General features: G+C 42.0%; 1 protein-coding gene across 1 annotated transcript; it reads right to left on the minus strand.

Moving 5' to 3' along the window:
• Positions 1-5,980: 5,980 nt before the first annotated feature.
• LOC146625119 (DIS3-like exonuclease 1) lies at positions 5,981-16,754 on the minus strand. Its single transcript, XM_085362654.1, has 9 exons — positions 16,510-16,754; positions 14,404-14,496; positions 14,033-14,321; positions 11,365-11,600; positions 10,026-10,180; positions 9,672-9,850; positions 9,436-9,581; positions 8,601-8,772; positions 5,981-7,031 (listed from the first exon to the last, which is right to left on the minus strand). Exons 1-9 carry the CDS (start codon positions 16,746-16,748, stop codon positions 6,714-6,716), a joined length of 1,827 nt encoding a protein of 608 aa, XP_085218780.1. The 5' UTR covers positions 16,749-16,754; the 3' UTR covers positions 5,981-6,713.
• Between the last annotated feature and the right edge of the window lie 2,225 nt (positions 16,755-18,979).

Here is an 18,979-nt window from a genome sequence, read left to right on the forward strand (position 1 = left end):
ATTGTCAGAGCGTTGGAGACATCCCTGGATGTGTGTGAGAAAGATGTTTCCAGTCTCTGTACACCTATAGTGTGAACCTGGTTAGTATTGCCAACCATAAGTCAGGCTCGTTCCCAGTAGTCTCCCAGTGGGTGTCCCAGTGGCACTCCTCTGTTACTGTTCTGTTCACAATGTTCCTGGACAGAACTAAGTTATACTAAATCAAAGGATGTTAAATAAGCTTTTAAGTAAGAACGTCGATTATACTTAGGATAAAACTTGCAAGCTGTATTAAAGAAAAACATAGATTTTCATTTGATAAAATATTCAAATTAATTGCAACTTTGCTATAAATATATATATATATATAGCAATTTTTTATTTTTTATTTTTAGATGGAGAAATTTGACTATTTCTCATTATACTGCCTTATGTACAAACAGGTAGGAAAAGAAAGGTTGTGGGCACCCTGAAAACCAAACACCCTACCCCCCCCCCCCCCCAACAAGCTACTGCCTTCTGAACATGGTACATCTGAAGGCACTGACATTTCCATTCAGAGGGTCTGTCTGTGTTGGCCCTGTGACAGGCTGGCGACCTGGCTGCTGGGATGGGCTTCAGTGGAACATAAACAAGCGGACACGCGATGGTTTTACCGTCGTTGTTGCTAACGACAACGCATAAAAACAGGCGCTTGTCCGTCCGTAGTGTGGTTATATATAAGAGAAAGAGAGAACTTTACTACAGTGACATCAGAACCATGAAGAAATATTGCCGTAAACAGTTTATTTTGCGACACCACGAAACAAACGATAGCGTAAAATGAAATAGACGTTTTTGTATATATCGTTGTATCGAACAGCCCTACGGTGGATTCACACCTGCAGGTGCACATAGGAAATACTTGCCATATTCCACAGGACTTAATTATCAGCACTGCTTGAAATTGTGTTCAGGTGCTGGTGACGAAGAGGTACAACGTGAACTGGAAACATTTGGGGATCCTGATCTGTTCAGCAGAGAGAGTTTTATTAATGCTCCCCAAGGGCAGATTGCCGAAGCCCTCGCTCCCCCACCTACTCCCTCTCTGACCGAAGAGCAGCAGAAACGTATTGAGCTGAACAGACAGCGGGCCCTGGAAAAGAGGCGCGCACGCCAGCAGCAAATTGGTAAGAATGGCAAAAATGTATCATACAGCTGGGACACAATATAACAGAAATAATTAATGATTCTGCTACAAAACATCCAGCGAAGGTTCATAAGGATCATCTAGCTTCATTGGTGTATTAACTTTATATGAAAATACAAAAAGCAAAACATTGAATGTACAGTATATTGCCAAAAGTGTTTGCTCATCTGCCCCCACACTCATATGAACTCGAGTGACATCCCATTCACGACATCCGCCTGTGCAGCTATATCAGCTTCAACTCTTCTGGGAGTGTTTATGGGAGTTTATGACCATTTGTAAGGTCAGACACTGATGTTGAAGGCCTGGCTCCAAGTCTCTGCTCTTATTCATCCCAGTGGTGTTCTGGTCAGGACTCCCATGCCAGAGTTCATGTCTTTGTGGACCTTGCTTTGTGCACTGGTGCCCAGTCATGCTGGAACAGGAAGAAGCCATCCCCAAACTGTTCCCTTAAAGTCGGGAGCCAAAATGTCTTTGCATGCTGAAGCATTAAGAGTTCCTTTCACTGGAACGAAGAGACTGAGCCCAACTTCTGAAAAACAACCCCGCACCGAAATCCCCCTGCCACCAAACCTGGAGCTCTGTTGTCCTGGCAACTGCTAAGTTGACTTGTCTACCGGCTTTCCAGATTGAGAACTGTGATCCGTCGCTCCATAGACTGCATCTCTCCTGTTCTAGAGTCCAGTGGCGGCGTGCTTTACACCGCTGTGTCCCATTGCTTTGCGTTGCACTCTGTGATGTAAGGCTTGGACTACAGCTGCTCGGCCATGGAAATGGATTCCACGAAGCTCTCTGTGCACTGTTCTTTAGCTAATCTGGAGACCACGTGAAGTTTGGAGCGATGGACTCCACAGAAAATTAGCAACCTCTGTGCGCCTCAGTATCCACTGACCCCCACTCTGGGATTTTACGTGATCCACCACTTGATGGCTGAGTTGCTGTCGTTCCCAAACACTTCCACTTAGTAGCAGCAGTCTGCATGCCTAGGTGCTTGATTCTATACAGCTGTGGAAGTTACTGGATCACCTGAATTCAATGATTTGGATGATGGGTGGTGAGTGAATACTCCTTACAATATAGTGAAGTGGATCTAGTGTATATATCCACCAGAAACCCTGAAGGTCGAGTGACGAGTTCCCGTATTGCACAGTTCGTCCAAACCACCAGAGATTCCTCACATTAGTGTGGAGTTTGGTAATAAGAGGCAAAGCATGTAGAAAACATTGATTTCTTTACTGCCTGTCTGATGTCAGCTTCAATTAGGCGTAGTATTTTTGTTTTTGCCTTACACTTGTGATCCAAACTGTTTTTACTTCCTCTTTAGTTAAAGCGGAGCCAGCTGTCTGCGATCTATTGTCTACAAATCTTTAACAGTGACATTAAATCGTTCTTCAGGGTCCTCATTTACCGCAGAAATGATGTAATGTGATTTAAATGAGACCCATAGAAAAGAAAATGACCTGTTGATCGGTCTCTATTATGAGCCTTCACCCATAAAAATGTGTTTACAGTTTATAACACTAGATGGTGATATGAGACCGTTTCCATTGTATTACCCGAGCATGATTTACTCATCGACTTTAAACTTTCACATTTTAGTCATTAGTCCTCCTTAAGAGGAGCCAATCCACCCCCCCCCCCCCTTTTTTTTTTCTGTCCAGTATAGAAACTAAACAGCTGACATCGTTCGGGTAGTGTAGCTTCCAGAGATCTGAAGTTAACGTGAACTCTGGAGGGCAGTCAAAAGCTTAATTTTTTATAATGCAACATACTATTATTTACATACATATTATTTTAATAAGCAGTTTCAGGGTTCGTGCTGTTTTAATGAGTGTTCGATGGAAAACGTCACTGAAGGAATTTGTACTCTTGAGTCACATGACAGTAAATAATTTCGAGTATGTGTACATAACACAGGCTAATGTTTAAAACTATGATTATTATTTTGCTAGCTATCAAACTTGCTGGAGAAATGATTGAAATGCACTGAGTGTGATAGAGTACGGCAGTGCTAGCACAGCAGTTAGTTATGGCATGGTGATTTATGCAGTGTGCTTTAAACTTGGCTAACATTACTTAGCAGTAGCAGTAATATTAGTGACTTCACTCAAGTGAAAGCTTTAATCGTTAGTCCGACACTTAACTAGCCAACTTAAGCCTTAAAGAAAAACTGGTAAAAAGAGGGACTGATGCATGTGGGCACAAAGAAGCCATTTCTTGTGCTGCTGAAGTTCCCTGGCTTTCATTCAAAATGTGTTTATCGTGAGCACCGACACATTAAACCATTTAAAAATTATAAATGGCTTTAAGCTCACATTGATGCCTGTGGGGCTCTATCAGCCACGGAGACGACAGACACATTTTAGTGTTTTAATGAATGAATGTTTCATACTTTAAGGCTGCCTGTTTATTTAAGGGAGATGAACAATACATTATTATTTGACATAATTCTATGACAGGTGATGGACTGAATAAATAGATTTTAGGTCGATGTTTGTGCGTTTTTAAAGTCTTATATGTTGAATTGAACTGAGTGTGTCATCTGTTCAAAGCCTCCCGTCAGTGCTGTTCTCCATGCCTGTCTTACTGTACATGGTGTTATTAGCACAAACACTTTAAAGCTGATCATTTAGGACTGTAACAATAATCCAGAGAGCAATGTAGTCAAACATCTCACAGTTAGTTTTATTGGGAATGAACTTTGACCTGTTAGGCCCCCAGGGCTTTTCTGAGCTTCCTGCTCGAAAATGAAGAGGCCAAAATAAATGGAGTATTTCTCTGCAATTACAAACTCTGTGTAAACAGTCTTGGTATCAAAATAAAGCTAACGCTTGTGAGCTGTCATCAGAGGGGTAAATATTACTGCAGATGTTACTATGTCAAAGTTACTGGGACTCAAACATAGAAAAAAATGATTATTTCCCTCACCTAATTTTTAAAAGTATTTTATAGCTTATATGCTATAAAATATACTTTGGGTCACATTTAACTCCAGAAAATCATAAATCAAAATATGGATGTTACCTGTCCACAGATTCATGGTGATGTAACTGCTCTTTTAACTGTTTGGTGTTTGTAGAAATGGTTTACAGCTGAGATTCAGAGGCTTCTGTGGACACTCATGTCTGCACTTATATTTCTGACCTCGTGTTATAACCGATTAAATGTGATCTCCTCTCTTTTCCCCCATTTTTGGTGGTGTGGGTGCTTAACTAGTTAAAGTACCAAACATCTGTCTCCTGTTGTTGTGTCACGTAGGAAAGAAGCATCAATATCTGATGAGCAGACTTGTTCATTTGTGCAGATTTCTTCTTTTGTGTGGTTGTTTTTTCCAAGTGGAGATGAGCATCTCTAACAAGTTGATTTGTTCACATTTGCACATCTGCATTTTTGAGAGAAATGAGTTTTTTGAGTTTGTGCACTATATGCATATAAGACAACCATTTCCTTTTTCAGTATTTTTGTGTGGTGCATTTTTCTCTGTTTTAACAAAAGAGGAACAAAGAACATTTAAGTCAACCTAAGACGATTTGTTTTAATTTTTACATGGTCTTACTGAGGTGATGCAAAGTGGAACATGCAAACTGTTTTTTTGGTAATGTGCTGGAAAAGCTTGATAATGGACCTTGAAAGTGCTTAAAGTGCTTAAATTTGACCCTGAACAATGAGTTTGAACCCTGCAGTTTACAGTTTCATTTTTCATTATCTCAGCTTTGCCTGTCTTTTATAAATCGTAGTAGACTGAGTGTGTCTGTGTTGACTGAAACCATCACTGTTTCTAATTCTCAACCCTTTCAGGCCCTTCAGCCTCTCAGACTGCTGACATGTTAGGAGACAAACCTCCAGCTGCATCCTCACCAAATGTCATCAAAGGTTCTACTGATGGAGATGAAACTGTAGAAGATCCTGACCTCGAGCCTTCCAACAACACCTCCACGCAACAAACCAGCCCGCTTCCCCCCAAAGACTCTGAGCCCGCTGAGGCTGAGACCGGCCTCAGCCCTGAGCAACAGCTCAGCAACGACTGTGTAGAGGGGGATTAAAGTTCACGTGCAGCAGTTTCTGCTGAAAAGCTTTGGCAGTGAGCAGATTTAAAGGTTTCCCAATGTTCGTGCCTGCTCATTCGAGTAATGTTGTGCATTTCTGGTGGTTTATATCTTGAGCACATGTTCCTACTGTGACGTCAGCTTTGGGTTAGCAAAGACATTTATAATCAATGGAAATAAATGTTTTTCTTATTTTTAAAAGTCCAAATCCTAAACGTATTTACCATGTGTTGGTATCTGTTACAGAAAAATATTTGAACTGATCCACAGTTCCTGCTCTGATGCATCTTCTTTCTCCAGTTTCACTATTGGCAGAATTTTGGTTGCAAACATGTTTCTATAAAAGGCCTCTGTGTGTGTGTAGTATGTGAGCTGTCAACTGACCATCACCCTCTTCCAAGCATTAAGTGCTCGTTCAATTATGAACAGTTCTTTCTTAAGCTACTGCAGGGACATGAAACGCAACACGATGAAGTGGCTCCATCTGCGCTAATGAAAACACCATTTTTAATTACAGGCCACTGCACACATATTGAAATAGTTATGTACAGTTCATATTTCTGTTGGTAGTTCTAGAAAACAATCTTAAAATCCACAAACCAAAAAACGGTTCTGATTATTTACCAGTTCAAACAATAAAAATGTCCTTGGTGTTGGTGTCTTCTATACAGGCTCTTGATATACAAACTATAAGATAAATACATCCTAGTTTTATACATCACTTCCAACACAACCAACCTCAGGTGTGTTCATTACTCTACGGGTTTATTTTAAAGTCTGCTAATGAGTGACATGAAGTTTTATCAGTCCGGTGACCTGTCCAGGGCGTATCCTGCCTCTCACCCTATGACAGCTGGGACAGATTCCAGGACGTGCAGAAGAAAATGGACGAGTGGACGTTTTATCATCTCCAGAACAATACTCGTGCTGGGTTTTGTATGAAGTGGTCACAGGTAGTACAATATGTGTGAACTCACCAAAAATGGTTCTATAACACAAGACATTTAATTTACACAAGACATTGATCCCACCAGTGAGATATTGAGATCACTGGTGCTGAGAGAAAAGCCTTTTGTTACCAGACTTCTTTAACCTGCTGCAGTTGACTAGTTTCCTGCAGGATTGAACCACATTTGCAGTGAGTACTAGGTCTTGTCAAAGTAACTGCTGACACTTCACTGGCATTAACACGTTCCCTATCCTCCTTACAACTAAGTTTAACTTGATGTGATTTTAAAAACTAACTTTTACAAAACGTATCCACTGATTCGGTTTGACTCTGGTTTCTAAAAAGATGGCGGGACATGTTTTTACTTAATATTGTGTTTGCTTTCCTGTGACTTCACACACTCGTGTGGTTTGTCCACACACAATCTGGAGCTACAAGAATGACCTGGATGACTCAGCACGAGTGATCTTCAATGATCACCGTTCTGTTAGCGCACAGCGTGCAGTTCTCACAAGTGTCTGCTTGGAGGTAAAGCTGGGCTACAGCGTTTCTATGCTGTTGTTGCCGGGAGGCGTGAAGCCCTTTCCAGATCCATCAGAGCCAACTCTCTGATTTCTTCCAGAATAGAGTACAGACTGGGAGTTTTGCTCTGACGAAACTCTCTTTCCTCTTTGGAGAGTTTGGGGCGCCGGGCTGTCTTCTCCTGAGCCAGCGCCTCTTCATTCTGACGCACCACCTCTTTGACCAGCTGACTGCGGCCCTGAGGGCTGGGCTGCTGGGACTTGGCACTGTGGTGAGGCTTGTTGCTGATGACCTCGAGGTTTAGACGGTCAGCGTGGCAAGTTGAAGAGTGGACAGAAATACGAACCTGAAGAGAGCAGAGAACGTAAGTCACAGTATTCCTCAGTTCGATCACTACACAGTAATGGCACCTACTGAAAATAGTCTAATGGAATGCTATGCAAAGACAGGCCCACTTAAGGTTTGTGACGTAATATATAACAGCAGTCCTCTCAGCACTGTGCGCAGCGTCACAGCTAAGTAGACAGTGGTGTAGAGTGGAGAAGTTTCCGACTGTGCCACAATTTTGTTCATAAATAGGATAAATTGGATACGTATGTTACACACACGTATCCAATGTAACAAACGTTCATCCATCCGTACACGAACTTTCTTTACTGTGCTTTCTAACATTCACACGACGTGGAGACTGGAGCAGAGGGGGAGAAAAACATTCATTAACACTGTGACCTCGGTCAAGTGTCACAGTGAGGTTGTTGTTTTGTTGATTTGTTTGTTGAATATCATCATCATCTCTTTGTTTGATATGATCATAGCTTGACAGCAGTCAATGCTGTGGTGGACAACTTGTGTTTGGGCTAATGTTTCTTTCTATCTTGTTTTGGCCACATGTGTCATCCATCATCATCCATCAGTAAGCTATGTTGTTAGCATTGCCTTTGCCCTTTGACATTTATGACCCCAGGATAAGTCCATGAAAGAAAGAAAAGATGTTGATAACAGTGGAAGCAGCAGTACTCTGTCACTTTTTCATGTCTTAAAGCCAAAGATGTGAGAATAACACACCGTTACTTCAGTTTCTTTTTGTTAGCTAACCTTAGGGTAATGTTTCCTGCTCTTTTTGCTTAAATCACATGCACTTATTCCTCACAATCATCGTGTGTAACATGCCTGAACTTAATATAACTTGACGCCAGTGATGGGCAGCAACGCATAATTAGATTACTTTTTTCAAGTAACGAGTAAAGTAAGGGATTACTGTTGCAAAAAAGGTAATTAGATTACTGTTACTGTCCCGTAAACACGCTGCTCTACTGTGTTACTAAACCGTGAGTTTGTTTGCAAGAGTGTCTCATGACAATGACATAAGTGCATGCGACGTTTGTGGTAACAAACGTGTGCAGAGCAACAATGGATCATTTATCGAGTGCGAGAGAGAGAGTGCGACCGTGCAGCGTTTAAAGGCGTTTATGTGAAAACAATTACCGCCCACTGTCATTTTTTATCTCCCTTTACAAAAAGGTTTGTGTAGAAACGCCACAAACTGGAAGCATTACATTTCTTGTCTTGGAGGAGAGCCTCCCCCCCCCCCACACTTATGTTTTTGTTTTCATATAATATTTAAAAACAATAAACTGAATAACTTTAAATGATTTATTTTCAGGAATCATTTTCGTCTCATTCATCTTACTGACGTTTTGTTACCTTGAGATTAGCTAACAAAGCAGCAACCACACAACACTTTATCACAACAAGATCATAAAACGTCTCTTAATGTTGGACCACAAAAGATCCAGTAGTCGTATGAACCTGTGATTCATATACACTCATGCATATATATTTGGAATCGTCGCCTTTAGGCGCTGCATTGCTGGAAACCTTCTAAAATGATTGATTAGCGTTTTCTGTGACTTACGGTGATGTGGTCAAACAGTTTGAAGGTGGAGGTGCCACAGCTGGAGGTGGTGGTAATGCGGTCCGGGTATTTTCGCACAGTGCCACCCTGCCAATCACAGCTGCCGTCCTGTCCCGCTACCACCACCAGGCCCTCTTTGTTCTTCAGATACACAGGCCCCCTCACACCATACCTGTGAACAACATGGCTGTGGTCAGAGGCAGCCTTACTTACTCAGTGATATTACTCAACCTGCTTTGCGCCCTGTGATTTTAATCATTACATGGATTCTACAGCCTTCTCAAAATGACCACAGGTTACATTTTAATAAACTGTTAATATTGCATATCCCTGTAACACCACAAGCATGGAGAACACTGATGTTATTAAATTACACTTTCCTTGCAATAAACAAGCAGCAACCTCCAGAGGTTAGCTAAGCTAACGTAGAAGTGCCACAAACACAAGGCTGGCTCCAAAGCACCGTCCCTCCCCACAGACTCAACTTCAGCAATGCAATTAACTTATTTAAAGCCTGGTAGAGAAAAGATTCGGGGTTTTAGCCGATTTTCCCTGCTCACAATAAATGTTTAAGGAATTAGTTTAGTAAATTTATACAATTTAAAACTCATTTTGAGGTTTTTTAAGAGAAAATAAAACTAGCGTGTATACTGTTAAATATACATTGATTAGCGTGCAATTACATCTTCCAACAAATTCATTCATTGTCATAAACTTTGAATTCGTCTATTAAAAATACACGAGTGGTTGGCCGTCTGTGAGCTGCTGTACAGCTCCATTAAACAAAGGAAAAGAAGAAGACTGCAGAACAAAACACAGGACTGAAGGTTCTTACTCTGGGATAAACACCAAGACACCGTTGTCTCGAATGGAGTAGACAACAGCGTCAGCCACACAGCACGGGTCTGTCTGAGGGTCTCGTTCTCTGAAAAACAGACACTGAAACAGTGCTGTGGATCGCATTTGGGCTGCCTGTGCTGCCTGCAAATGAAACACAGACGTCAGCACAGCTTCTGTTAATAGAGTAAGAGGTGAATCATTGAAAAACACAAACAATAAAACACCCCTGACCCTGTTCTTGCTGTTGACATGGTGAGCCATTTCCTCCACTTCTTTGTTACTGGCTGGTGCTTTACCAGATACAACGCCCCTCTGCATGTGCAGGGCTGCGGTAAGAAGGCGGTGCACGACAATGTCTGCGTACCGACGGATGGGTGAGGTAAAGTGTGTGTAGCGATCCAGAGCCAGACCTACGACAACGAAGCAAATATCAGCACGTTAGCCTTCTTTCTAGTTCTCAGTCGAATAATTCTTCACAAACAACAGACGTTGGACAAGTGTGTGCAGACGTGTGATGGATGGACTGACCCACAGTCACACTGAAACTCTAGTGCAGCCAATAAAAGCTGTGCAGCGGTATCGTACCATAATGGTAGTATTGGTCTTGAGGATGAGCACCAGTGGAGAAGTACAGAGCCTGTGACATAGCAGTGGTGGCCATCATTCTGAACAACCTGTTCACCAAGGGGTCCTGTGGGTCCACAGCTCGGTCCAGTGAGGCAGCTAAAGCCTTGTTGGACCTGAAGGAACAGAGCCAGAAACCAGGGATGAGTGAGGCCTCTCATCTCAGCAGTCAGTGACACAAAGCTACTTGCATCACCATGTCTCTTGTCCTGGGACCGGTTCTGCTGTTGGTTTAACCCCCCCCCCCCCACAATCCTCCAACCGCACATTCATATTTTGTTTTCAAACTCCATTGCAGTTCATTCCACGCCTCAGATCCTCAGACCTTTTGTAAACAGTTAAACAAATAAAAGTTAACTGTAATAGATTACAGGTTGTAATTAAATAAATCACTGCCTCTTTTAAAAAACAGAAAAACAAACCATCTTTAATTATTTGAGTTGTTTGTTTTGTTCCCGTGTGAGAATATTCAACACTGCTCTCTGTGCAAAACGGGTTTAAAAGCATAAACAGCTGTGGGATCCTGTTTGTCCGGGATTTGAACCGGGGAACAAACTGCGGCAGGATCAGCGTTGTGCCGAGGTCGGCATCGCCGACAGCATGTGTTCCCCCTGCGTGGCGAGCGTTCGCTGGGCACGGAGTGTGGATCCAGGTTACGCCGCCTCCATTACAAACAGTCAGACGTGGAAGTAGTGATGTTTTAGTTTTGTAAAAAAGTGAAACCTGAGTGTCGTTACATTACCATTCAGTTTAAGGGTTACAACAGAAAATGAAATATTTATTGTCCTCTCGTGGTATCAGACGGGATTATTTTAACAAACGAAGGACATTTTGCCTGATAATTATATTTATCCTGTAACTTTACTGTGTAAAGAGCTAAAACCTCCAAAGTTTCAGGAGTAGTTAGTCGTTATAAGAAGTGTTTGTGAACTGAAAATCAAGAATGTGGGATCCTGTTTGTCCGTGATTTGGACAGCCCAGCGTGTGCTCCCGACGCAGGGGAAACTAATTCTGTCGGGGAGACCGACCTTGCCACGACAGCTGTTGTGAAGCTGAAGCCAAAGGCAAGATATGCTTCATCATATGTTCTAGTCTTTGGTTTGGAAGCATATTTGGCTTCAACCTCAACCTGAGCTGAAGGAACATGTCTTCTTCTTGTCTGACTGCTCATGTGACACCTGAGTGTGTCCCCGTGTTATCAAACATTTCAGGTTCACACACTTGTGTGTCTGAACATGATGTGCGTTGGACTACAATATGCATTTCCTCAGTTTCTATACTGAACAGTCAAAAACATTACCTGGTGTCAATGGTGAAACCTTTGGCCTTTGCAGTGTCCACCAGCTGGTTGAATAGCTCCTGTTGTGGTGGTGGGTGACACCTTAGAAGGGCCTGGTTGGGGAAAGCTTCCTGGATCTTGCGGGCCACCCAGTGGTTGGCGTAAATCATGCACTCTGCCACGGTCTCATGGACCTCCAGGGGCTGACGAGGGACCAGGGCCGTAATGTTCCTCTCCTCATCCAGCTGGGCACCCACCTGAAAAGGGAAAATGCTTCTAACGTGACTTCAATGAAAAAGAATATGAAAATGCATCAGTGGGCCACATTTTACTACAGTTTACTTTAACTCAGTTGAACATGCACCATTCCACCGGAACAAATGCTGCACGGAGAACCAAATGTGAATGAATCTCAACCTGAAAACAGTCTACTGTCTTTCCTACGTTCAGCTCTCTATCATACCAGTAAGAACACATATCCCTAACAGGCACACAGCTCTGCTCATGGGCACAGAAACTCCACCGATCTGCTGTTCATGCTTTTTGTTTATAGTGGACAGCCAATCAGAGTTTAAGTTAGCTCAAAGGAAATGTGCCTTAAAGAGAGAACAAAACTTTTCTCAGACTAAGGATGAACTGAGGGGACCCAAAGTACTTCAGCAGGAACCAAAAGAAGCCAGAAAGTTTGGATTTGAACACAGTTTTGGCCGTTTTATATAATAGATCAAGATGAAACATCTGTTGTCCTTATCCTTCAGGACAACAGATGTTTCACCAGCGGTCAATAATCCAGCTTTGTCAAGATAAGAACTTGATTTTTGGGTGGCAGCTCAATCATTAAACACACTTTTAGAAATATATTGGTTTTTCCACTATCCCAGAAGCAACCCGAGAGAATCATTTTTACTTCATATCAATATTCTGTGTGCGTACAGCCATAACAGGAATGCAATAACTGAATAATAAATAAATCCAAGACATCCTATTAGAGAGCATCTTATAGAACAACAGGAATTGTCCATATGAGGTTTTAACAGATGGCCGACCAGCCGCTGTAGATAAATGGCTGTGATCTAATGTGAAAACTGTCAGTGGTTTCACAGTGGAGTGCTTGGTTTCTTTATTCCAATATTCTCACTGAAATGACTTTCTGATAAAATGTTTTCTGCTGAGGAACGTGTTCTGCTTAGACGCCTGATTTTAAAAATAACGTCTCTATTAGACCGTACTATAATTTATTATCGATGAAAAGAAATATATGGTATCCATCTGTAATTCTGTAAATAACACAGCAAAAAACCAAACTAAACATAAAGACCTGGAAGACTCCTGCGTCTAAATTCATTCAGTTATTGTACTGAGTCCTGAACATGTTAGAAATATGGTATCTAAGCAGATTCTTACTCTGGATGGCATTACCTTGGCCTCCAGTAACGCTGTGAGGAACCTTGGAGTCATGTTTGACCAGGACATGTCCTTCAATGCACATATTAAACAAATATGTAAGACTGCGTTCTTCCATTTGTGCAACATCTCTAAAGTTAGAAATATCCTGTCTCAGAGTGACGCTGAAAAACTAGTTCATGCATTTATTACTTCCAGGCTGGACGACTGTAATTCATTATTATCAGGATGTCCAAAAAACTCGCTGAAAAGCCTTCAGCTGATCCAAAATGCTGCAGCAAGAGTCCTGACAGGGACTAGAAAGAGAGAGCAGATTCCCTTCATTGGCTTCCTGTTAAATCCAGAATTCAAAATCCTGCTCCTCACATACAAGGTCTTAAATAATCAGGCCCCATCTTATCTTAATGACCTTGTAGTACCATATCACCCTATTAGAGCACTTCGCTCTCGCTCTGCAGGCCTACTTGTTGTTCCTAGAGTATTTAAAAGTAGAATGGGAGGCAGAGCCTTCAGTTTTCAGGCCCCTCTTCTGTGGAACCAGCTTCCAGTTTGGATTCAGGAGACAGACACTATCTCTACTTTTAAGATTAGGCTTCAAACTTTCCTTTTTGCTAAAGCATATAGTTAGGGCTGGACCAGGTGACCCTGAATCCTCCCTTAGTTATGCTGCAATAGACCGTGGCAGCTGGGGGATTCTCATGATGACGCCGAACATCATCATCACCTCTTTGTCATCATTATCACTGACTACATGTTTATAGACCAATCTCCATTTAATCATTAGTTATCATTAATCCCTGGCCCTTTTCCACAGGTGTCTTTTGACCTGATTTCCTCCCCTCGGCTGTATGAAGTGTTTCGGGGTGACTGATACTGAATTTTCTAACCATGATGTCATCTGACAAAATGACCAAACACAGAGGTTAAGTCAAACTTTCACTTAGACAGAAGCTTAGAAGGGAGAATCTTCTGCAGCTGAAATGTGCGAGAAAGATAGTGGTTCCAGTTTTTAATGTGCAGAATGGATTTCTCTCCACTGAAGCTATGTGCACGGTTTACTTTGTTTGATTCACTTCAGATTCATTGAATCATTTTGTGTCGTATGTTAGACGTCAGTAATGACGATGTGTTAGGGTTAGACACTCAGCTATAACATGCTTACGCTTTCAATTAAGAACATGAACCTTAAATGTTTGCAGTCTTTATTTATATAGTCTTACTGTTAAGTACACACATTACCAAAACACACAAAATACTCTATGAAGATACAAGAAACCAATCATACCTCCACTCCTTCCAGCTCCAGCGCTCCTCCTCTGTCCCTCTTTGCCCGAAGATGTCTGGCTACATGTGTGAGCATCTCAAGTGCCTCAGTGAGTTGAGCTAGCTTAGAACCCTTTTCCTGAGGACCCAGGTTGGCCAGTTCCGCTACCTCAACCTGTTCTCCGTTGAGGAGCGCCTGAGCCAGCTCGTAGTGGAGCTGATAGGAGGAGCGGATGAGTGTACGACCATACCAGACCTCTTGGACTTCAAGGGATTCTGCGTCAAGCTCCCAAAGCACGCTCATTGCATACCTGAATTTGAAAGTGTCAGTTACACAACTAGCATGCATTTTAAGCATATGAAAATGAAACGTGTGATGGGAAGTCTACTAACCTGTCAGCACCTCCCAGCAGTGAGCAAAGGTCTGCGCTGAGAATAGCAGGCAGCATGTCGTACCTGCGGTCTGCCAGGTAGTAGGTTGTAGCCCTTAAGAAGTGACATAATAAATATAAAAAGGCAATGAGATCAAAGCAGCAGCTTTATCATCTTCTTTCTAATCAAAAGTGAGACATAATTTGAAAATAAGTACTAAATATTCAGAGTTTGTTCCACCTTTGTCATTTTCATCCTTCTGTTTATTAATAAGTCAGGAAGGATGAAATAAATAAGCAAAATGTTTTTCTTATGATTTAATAAATATTCCCCATTTTCTGAAATAGAATTTAAGGCTTCAAACCACAATCATGAGATTTTAATTTACTTCTTTAAAGTGTGGAGGCGAGCTGGACAGGTGGGTGATCTGCACGCTGCTTTGTGGACAGCTATGAAATGTAAAATGGAATTTTAGAGTAAGTCAGAGAGAAAGCAGAGGACCAAAACTACATTAAAAATCACAACATAAAAAATATATAGTAAGATTTCAGTATTATTTTATAAGTGCACGTTGTTAACAGTCTACACGGAGTTTCTCTCCTCACTCGGCTCTCAATCATCTTCTGTACATGCTGCTGCTGCTGCTGCCTTTAAAAAACGACATGCACTTCATGGACCTTCTTACTAATTTATCTGCAGACTACACTTTATCAGATACATTTTATTAGCACTGGGTTAGACACTTCTGCCTTCTGAACACTCCTTTCTTCACTTCCAAGACTCAACAAGGTGCTGAAAGAATTCCGTAGAGATTTTGGATTATAGCGAGATTACACCGAGATGACAGCAGAATGCATTTGCTGCAGATTTGTCGGCCGTTCAGCTGTGACACAAATTTTTTTGGGCTGCTTCCCTGTCACATGGTGTCATCGCTGCATGTTCCCAGGAAGGAAAATTTGTGGAGATCAAGTGCAAGCATTACTTTTGCAGCCCCGACCTTCACTTCATTTACTGCAGATATTTTAAACTCAGTTTTATTCATTTGTACAATACAGCACAAAATAAATAAATAAATCAGAACATGTGCATATATCTGGACATAAACACAGATGAATATCTTCTTGTTCTATTACTGTGGTTCAACTGTCTTGTATCATCATCCTCTTTATTAATAAGATGCACTGAAAGCCAATTATAGACAAACCATTAACATCAGGTACTCAAGGTCACATGCCATCATGTGACCTCCGGTGTTTTCCTGACACCCGTAACTGTACAAAGGGGATCTGAAAACAAATGATGTGTGACACACTGTTCTTTACTTCTACCACTCAGTAGAATAAAACTAATTTAGTTGGAAGCGGACTCATTTTTCCTTTTTTTGCTGCATGACCTTCTGGTTGAATGTTGTGTACAAGTATGGCTGCCATGTCCCGTAGTAATATATGTTTATGAAGGCCACAGTGAAAATCACTCAGGCTTTCCCACAGCGGAAACATTCCCCTGTCCTGTTAATGGCATCGTACTCAAAATGAGCACAAGTTCTTCGTAACAACATGGACCACTGTGTTCTGTGTGTAGCAGTTCTCTACTGTGAGAACCCCAACCACCTTTTAGCACGACCAGCATTCGTCCATTCGCACACATATTCATACAGCGCGTTAGTCTATACCTTTAAGCATTTTCTCTCACATGCACACTCACACTAACGGATGCATCCAGGGAAATTTGGGGGTTAAGTATTTTGTGCAAGGTGACTTTAACATGAAGCCCGAAGGCATCAGGGATTGAACCAACAATGTGCTGACCATTGGTTCAATTCCTGGTGCCAGTGATACTTTCAAAGCCATCATGGACCCTGTGAAGTCCTTCTACATGTGATTAAATGATAGACATTTAAGGCTTAATGCTTCACATCAGACACGAGCCTTATTTAAGGTGGCCCTCTGTGTTATTTATAATTGCGCTACAAGGCATGCTGCTGATGCAACATTAATTCAGGCAACAACTTTCTTGCCTCTTTGTACTTCTGAAAGTTCCTCTGAACACTTATGCAAGATGCTGTAATTTTCTTTTATCCTTTTATATCCCACCTACTCTACCCAACCACTCCAACCAGTTCCTCACCTTGAACGTGCCTCCAAGTCTGTGAGCGAACCCTCTTTGACAAAGTGAGTGACATCAGCAATGTGAACTCCCAGCTCCAGCCTTCTGTTGGGGAGCTTGTGTACAGACAGCGTGTCGTCTACATCTTCACAGCCGCGTGGATCGATGCTGAACACCAGGCGACTGTCCCTAAGATCCCGCCGCTCTGCCACCTCAGAGGGGTCTACCGTCCACGGCTTCTCCAGAGAGTTGACCGGCATCTCTCTCAGCTGATGGCAGACGGACAGGCACAGCTAAACAGCCGCATAGTCTTTTGAACTTTTCACATTTTGTTATGATTCTATACAAAACATTAATAATAATAATAATAATAATAATACATTTTATTAAGCGCCTTTCAAAACACTCAAGGACACTTTACACAAAGACAAAGCAAAACAGTGTTTCACTTTCAGTTGCTCCCTTGTCACAAGGGGTCACCACACCTGATAGCTCAGCATCTTTTGATACGGCAGAGTTTTATACCAGATGCCCTTCCAGGCACAACCCTGATTTGTATCTCCGGTTGCAATCGAACCAGTGACATTTTGCCTGCAAGCCAGTGTGTAAACCACTGATGAAAAAAGGAAAGAATGAACTATTCCACATATTTAATGATTCTTTAATATTTTGTTGATTTGATAATAATAATAATAATAATAATGGATTGGATTTATATAGCGCTTTCCAAGGCACCCAAAGCGCTTTACAATGCCACTATTCATTCACTCTCACATTCACACACTGGTGGAGGCAGCTACAGTTGTAGCCACAGCTGCCCTGGGGCAGACTGACAGAAGCGAGGCTGCCATATCGCACCATCGGCCCCTCTGGACAACAATAGCTATATTGCAATCTTTAAAACCTTTGGTTACTATGGTAACTCTCTGATAACCAAGCACTCTCTGATGTGACCAATCACAGAAGCTCTACTGCCACCCCCTTTATAACATAAAAAGTTATGAATGATGTTCCAGTCTATGATAGTGGACTCATCTGTGCTTGTCCTTTGTTACAGCCCATTGCAACCCTTACACTCCTTACAGTGGAAATGCAGTTGTCTTCAGGTGTTGCCTAGGTTTAACTGCCGATTGTCTACACCTGGTGAGGTGTGGCTAAAGGCGTTCCTGAAGTGGTCTAGTCCAATCACCTTCTCCAGGCCAATCAGCATTCATGCTGTGTCCTCGGTTATTCTTCCTTGTACACGCCTCATCTCATCACTCATGCTCCATTCAACCATTCCACCACCAGCTTCCAGGCTCTCGGGGCTCCTGCTCTAATCCTTTTCACAGACGGGGTTCTGTTCCGCTGAGATAGGCCATCTGAGTCTAACGGCAAATCACCTGTTTAAATTCTGTTCATCAGTAAATCAATTTCATTCTTTCAAATAACCTCTCCTTATTAAAATATCTGTACTGTATTTAGTGATGAACAATTGTTAAACTCTGGTGTTTGCTCCCATAATTTCCCTTTTATTTTGACGCTCTTTCCTCTTTCCTCTTTCACCTGATCTCTGACTGCGATTGTTTGGAGGTGAAAACCAAACATCACCTGGGTTTCAGAAAACCAGAGTTACCCTGGTAAGCAACCATTCTCTGTATCTCACTATGGGAGATATAATCTACTTCCAGGTTGTAAGTTCTTTATCCTTAACAAGGTATGGAGCAGGGTAAGCCCACACTAAGGACTGAGTGTGCCAGTGAGGATGCAATAATATCAAAAACGCATAACCTAACAAATGTAATAGATGGTCCTCTGGTGAACTGTGAAGGTCACACTCTCAGTAGCCTTCAACAGCCACACAGACAGATACACTCAACAAAACAGGAACACACAGATGCTTCAATCTATGCAAAGGAGTGCAAGACACAGAAAAGCGCTATATATGGCTACATTTTCAGCAATTTACCGTTTAAAAGTGGGCCCTGCATAAACAGGATGTGGACCAATTGGTGCATTCCCAAAGTAAATGTGATACGAAAGAGTAGCTAAATGCAGTTTAATAAATGGAAAATAATCCTCTCTTATTTAGCTAATCCTGAAGGAAACATAACACATGTGGAACAGAGTTAGGAATGGGTACCGGCAATGTTCCCTCGAAGCTGTGTGTGTGCACAATTGCGCACTGCTGGCACGGTCTCTGCGCACAGAAAATCTGCGTTGCGCACAAAAAAAAAAATCTAACCTGAATTGAAATTAAAATCAATACTTTAACAAGTCTGTTTTGCAGTGTTAGTCAGTGACTGGCTGCTCCCGTATGGGATCCAGCCAGTAATGCGATTCACATTCGTATATACGCAGCTAATCAATGTCGTTGACAGGCTCTGACAGCGTCCTTATGTGCCGACACCGGTGTTTTAGCGAGCAAAGCGGCGTGGCGACGTTTAGTGTGTGTCAGAACAATGAGGCGACTGCTGAGTGTTACAGGTGTTACAGCAGTGACACATCTGCT

Source organism: Diplotaxodon limnothrissa, linkage group LG9 (assembly GCF_057381915.1).
Source record: "Diplotaxodon limnothrissa isolate DT_005_m linkage group LG9, D_limnothrissa_male_GT1.1, whole genome shotgun sequence".
Lineage (NCBI taxonomy): Eukaryota > Metazoa > Chordata > Actinopteri > Cichliformes > Cichlidae > Diplotaxodon > Diplotaxodon limnothrissa.

Coding starts and splice junctions, on each gene's coding strand:
- LOC146625119 (XM_085362654.1), bottom strand. CDS start 16,748: ATGCCGGTCAACTCTCTGGAGAAGCCGTGGACGGTAGACCCCTCTGAG. Junction 14,322..14,403: donor CTGCTGGGAGGTGCTGACAG/GTTAGTAGACTT, acceptor TTTCAAATTCAG/GTATGCAATGAGCGTGCTTT. Junction 11,601..14,032: donor TGGAGCTGGAAGGAGTGGAG/GTATGATTGGTT, acceptor TTCCCTTTTCAG/GTGGGTGCCCAGCTGGATGA.